The sequence below is a fragment of the Lagopus leucura genome, unplaced genomic scaffold (genome assembly GCF_019238085.1).
Source record: "Lagopus leucura isolate 7727_CA_CO unplaced genomic scaffold, USGS_WTPT01 Super-Scaffold_1, whole genome shotgun sequence".
Classification (NCBI taxonomy): domain Eukaryota; kingdom Metazoa; phylum Chordata; class Aves; order Galliformes; family Phasianidae; genus Lagopus; species Lagopus leucura.
In genome coordinates, this window is record NW_024962250.1 from 2585497 (window position 1) to 2591117 (window position 5621).

At 39.9% G+C, this 5621-nt stretch overlaps 1 protein-coding gene across 1 annotated transcript; it reads left to right on the forward strand.

The window, feature by feature from the left end:
* The first annotated feature begins 902 nt into the window (after nucleotides 1-902).
* On the forward strand, nucleotides 903-4031 carry RAG1 (recombination activating 1). The gene has a single exon (XM_042868794.1). The coding sequence runs from the start codon at nucleotides 903-905 to the stop codon at nucleotides 4029-4031; it is 3129 nt and encodes a 1042-aa protein (XP_042724728.1).
* The last annotated feature ends 1590 nt before the right edge of the window (nucleotides 4032-5621 follow it).

Below are 5621 nucleotides of genomic sequence, written 5' to 3' on the forward strand. Positions count from 1 at the left end.
GATATTACTTTTGGTTGCATCTCTATGAAAGCTACAATTGGGGTCAAATTTGAACAGACATTTTCAGCTTTCCAGTACCAGTAATCCTTACAGAGTTCTCAGCAGGGCACTTAAACAGATGACTAACTTGAAATGTATAAATATTCTCTCTAGAGCAAATATGCAGTGAGTATAAATTGCCATATCTCCTTTAGAGTCCAGGGAACCATTGCACCTTGCGTCAACAGAGGATACACTCCTACAGCTACAGCTTTAATGAAACCACTCACATTCAGCATCTGTATACTAAAGTACCTTACAAAATTGAGGTCTGAATAAAGTCTGCATAGGGATTGAATAGCATATGCTGCTCTGCCTGTGTAGGAAGGCAAAGGCATTCATTAGACACTTCTGGTCAGAATCAAGGACTAACAAGTGGTGTGACAGCAGTAGTCTCAAGTGATTGAAGTAACATAGCATGAGACAGAAAAAATTATGTCTTGAAGCCACCAATCTTGTTCAGTTTCATATGAAGAACTTGCCACACTTTCAGAGCATTACTCGTCTGTCTATTGTAGACTGCGAAGTTAGTTATAAGAAGAAGGAGGCAAATTGGGAAATTAGGACCTGATGACTAACAGGTGTATGCAATATGCACTGATGGTACAATTGACTACGGATGTCTCATGATCAAAGTCAAAGCATAACCAAGTATTTATCTGAGGTATTGCGTGGACAGCCACATTTGGATCTCTCAGTTTACAAGCGTCTTGGGCAAAGGAACTTAAAACGCATTTCTCAGTTAAAGTTAATAGTTATTGTGTTTAAAGCATATGCTCAGGCATTGGCACTATTTCTCATTTTGGAACATAAGCTAACATACTGCTTCTTTCTTAGGTGATCTGGTTTCTGCCACACTGGAGATGTCGATAACATCACAAATGGATCTACCTGAAGAGATTCAGCATCCTTATGCAAAATTTTCTGAATGGAAATTCAAGCTGTTTAAAGTGAGACCATTTCAAAGAGCACCTTCTGATAAAAGCCAATGCATAAACAAGGATCAAGAACAAGAGGTAGCTTCTACAGATAAAAACATCGTACTGCATAAAGATGAAGAAGTTCCAAGAGGAGAAAAGTTAATTCTGACACAGATGGACTTCATGGGCAACACGCAAGCACTTGAGAAAGATGTCAATGACATGAAAATACAAGACAACACAATTCACCAGAACAACCTGAAGCAACTTTGCCGCATCTGTGGAGCTTCATTTAAAACTGATTGCTACAAGAGAACTCATCCAGTACATGGACCAGTAGATGATGAAACTCTGTGGCTTCTGAGAAAGAAAGAGAAAAAAGCAACCTCTTGGCCAGATCTTATTGCAAAAGTTTTCAAGATTGATGTGAGAGGGGATGTTGACACTATCCATCCCACTCGATTTTGTCACAACTGCTGGAGTATTATCCACAGGAAATTCAGTAATACTCCATGTGAAGTTTATTTTCCTAGGAACAGCACGATGGAGTGGCAGCCCCACTCTACAAACTGTGAAGTGTGCCACGCTCCCAGCCGGGGAGTCAAGAGAAAAAGCCAACCATCCAATGTACAACATAGCAAACGTGTGAAAATCATTGCAGAACGTGCTCGAGTTAACAGAGGCATAAAGAGTCAAGTGCTGATAAATAACAAAAAGGTAATGAAAGAGATTACCAACTGCAAGAACAGACATCTCAGCACCAAGCTTCTTGCAGTTGATTATCCAGCAGATTTCATTATATCCATCTCTTGCCAGATCTGTGAGCATATTTTGGCAGACCCAGTGGAAACAACATGTAGACACTTGTTTTGCAGAGCTTGCATTCTCAGTTGCATCAAAGTTATGGGCAGCTATTGCCCCTCCTGCTGGTATCCTTGTTTCCCTACTGATCTGGTAACCCCAGTGAAATCCTTCCTGAACATCCTTGATAGCCTGAGCATAAGATGCCCTGTACCAGAATGTGATGAAGAGATCTTGCATGGAAAATATGGCCAACACTTCTCTAACCACAAGGAGATGAAAGATAAAGAGCTCTATAACCCCATAAATAAAGGTGGTCGACCAAGGCAGCATCTTCTGTCTTTGACCAGAAGAGCTCAGAAACATCGTCTGAGAGAACTGAAACGTCAAGTCAAGGCTTTTGCTGAGAAAGAAGAAGGTGGTGATATAAAGGCTGTATGCATGACTTTGTTCCTGCTAGCTTTAAGAGCAAAAAATGAGCACAAGCAAGCAGATGAATTGGAGGCTATAATGCAAGGCAAAGGATCTGGACTTCATCCTGCTGTTTGCCTGGCAATCCGAATCAACACATTTCTCAGCTGTAGCCAATATCACAAAATGTACCGAACTGTAAAAGCTGTCACTGGGAGGCAGATTTTCCAGCCACTGCATGCTCTTCGCACTGCCGAGAAAGCCCTCTTACCAGGTTATCATCCTTTTGAATGGAAACCTCCATTGAAAAATGTATCCACTAACACAGAAGTGGGAATTATAGATGGACTATCAGGACTACCCCTCTCGATTGATGACTACCCAATAGACACAATTGCAAAGAGATTTCGATATGATACAGCCTTGGTTTCTGCTTTAAAGGACATGGAGGAAGAAATCTTGGAGGGCATGAAGGCAAAAAATCTGGATGACTATCTGAATGGTCCCTTTACTGTGGTAGTAAAAGAGTGCTGTGACGGAATGGGAGATGTCAGTGAGAAGCATGGAAGTGGTCCTGCTGTCCCAGAGAAGGCTGTACGCTTTTCATTTACAGTCATGAACATTACTATAGACCATGGGAATGAAAAGATAAGGATCTTTGAAGAAGTTAAGCCCAATTCAGAGTTGTGTTGCAAACCCTTGTGCCTTATGCTGGCTGATGAATCAGACCATGAAACTCTGACAGCGATCCTGAGCCCTCTCATAGCAGAAAGAGAGGCTATGAAGAACAGTGAACTGCTTCTTGAAATGGGAGGCATCCTGAGAACATTCAAATTCATCTTTCGAGGTACAGGCTATGATGAGAAACTTGTAAGGGAAGTGGAAGGGCTGGAGGCCTCAGGTTCCACTTATATCTGTACCCTCTGTGATGCAACCCGCCTAGAGGCCTCTCAGAATTTGGTCTTCCACTCCATCACCAGGAGCCACGCTGAAAATCTGGAGCGATATGAAATATGGAGGTCCAACCCATATCACGAATCTGTTGATGAGCTCCGTGACAGAGTGAAGGGTGTTTCAGCCAAACCTTTTATAGAGACTGTTCCCTCCATTGATGCGTTGCACTGTGACATTGGCAACGCAACAGAATTTTACAGAATTTTCCAGATGGAGATTGGTGAAGTCTACAAGAATCCTGATGCATCTAAAGAGGAAAGGAAGAGGTGGCAGTTGACTCTTGACAAACATCTCAGGAAGAAGATGAAATTAAAACCTATGATGAGGATGAGTGGGAACTTTGCTAGGAAGCTCATGTCCAGAGAAACAGTAGAGGCAGTATGTGAATTAATAAAGTGTGAGGAAAGGCATGAAGCCCTAAAAGAACTAATGGACCTTTATCTGAAAATGAAACCAGTATGGCGATCTTCATGCCCTGCCAAAGAGTGTCCAGAATTGCTGTGCCAGTACAGCTACAATTCACAGCGTTTTGCTGAGCTCCTGTCTACAAAGTTCAAATACAGATATGAGGGCAAGATTACCAATTATTTTCACAAAACCCTTGCTCATGTACCTGAAATCATTGAAAGAGATGGGTCCATTGGTGCTTGGGCAAGTGAAGGAAATGAGTCTGGAAACAAACTATTCAGGAGGTTCCGAAAAATGAATGCCAGGCAGTCCAAATTCTATGAAATGGAGGATGTCTTAAAGCATCACTGGCTATATACTTCTAAGTACCTCCAGAAGTTCATGAATGCTCATAAAACGTTAAGAAGTCAGGGCTTCGTGATTGATCCAGACGATGGGTTAGGTGATTCTTTGCCACCGGAGATCTCTTTGGAAAGCAGTGATTCAGTGGAACTCTAAATGTAAAATACATTTGGTGTTGGGTTTGTGATACTCCTTCTGAGTGGAGACAGCTTCCTTTTCAGGCCTCTAGAGGTACAGGGAAGATTGAAGCTTTCATTTTTATACTCCCTTTTAAAGGTGCTGAATGGAATTTAATGAAATGCCATGTCTGCTGGAAGCTTTGAACAGAAGCAATGCAGTGGTACATTTACCAGTTGTTATGTGAGAGGGAAGTGGAAACAAATTGCAAAGAAGGGCCATGAATTTATTTTGGTCTCAGAGTGTTGTTTATAAGTGAGAAAGACAGAGTAAACAAGGTTTTATATAGAACAGTATTTTGGAATGAATATAATACTGGAAAGTTATGACACTTGCTGAAAAATTGAGAATGGCTATTTGTTCTGTTTGCATTTTATGAGCTATTTTGCTATTTACTTTTCAAGAGGGTTTGATTATTTTATTGATGGCTTTTCGGCTTTTATAAGTCAAGATTCGCCAGTGATATAGTTAGGTAATTGTTTTGGGATGAACAAAGTTTGGGTATTTTTACACAGTGTACTGACTAAAGATACAAACTTTGATCTCAAACATTTAAAACATTTAATGTTTAGGTTGTAGCTCTGCTTAGGAGCAGGTGGTGGTATCAGTAATATCATGCTGATTTACTATATGAAGATAAAAGAAGGGTAGCTATAATTTTTTAAAGATATTTTTATTGTAGCACATTTACTCTAAAATGCAAACCTGTGCTTGTGCACCTAAATCAGCATTACAGTGTCCTGTGCTCTCACCATACAAAGCACATTTAAGCTCTGCTGTGCAGCTTGTTGCTTCATACAAATTTTAGATTTTGATGGTGACTTCATTATGTGGCATACTTGTACCAATTTAATCTTACTGGGTAAATTCCTGGCCTTACTGAAGTCACCACTAAATTGTCGTTGAATGCAAGCTCACAATTTCACCAGGTGACAAAAAGTCATAGCAGACCCATTTTTCAGGAGATGGATGTTAACTTTATCAGGTACATGTCAGTGTTCTGGTCTTCTCTATTAAATAGTTCCGTTACCATTTCTGATATGCTCTAACTCTATCCAATACTGAGCTTTTTCTCATCTAGGAAATGTCACTTATTTCATTTTCTAGATATGTAAAATGGGAAGAATGATGTTTATTAACCTGAAGGATAGTTTGCATAAAGGCATAGTGAAAAGAACTATTAGCTGCCTTGAAATTACTGTATAGTGTATTTTACATTATTACAACAATATTTAGTTAGCATTCCTCGTATTTTAAACCTTCGGGAGCACCATTATGTTGGTAGTATTTGCCTTTCTGAAGTGTTATTGCTATATGACTGAAAGCTGCTTAGATCAGATGAGATTGCACCAGTAGCTCTTGTGGATAACGTTGGTTAAAATGGATAAAAGGATTTAAAAGTTAATGTGTGTAAACCATGAGATTTGGAAACTAAATTATTTCTGGACATATCACCAGTGCAGATGAACAAGTCTAGACCTTCATTCTGCAGTGTTCAAACACAAGCTTAAATTCAAGTGTGTGACTCAACCACTGAATGCATGCATGCATACATAATGTAAGCATTTA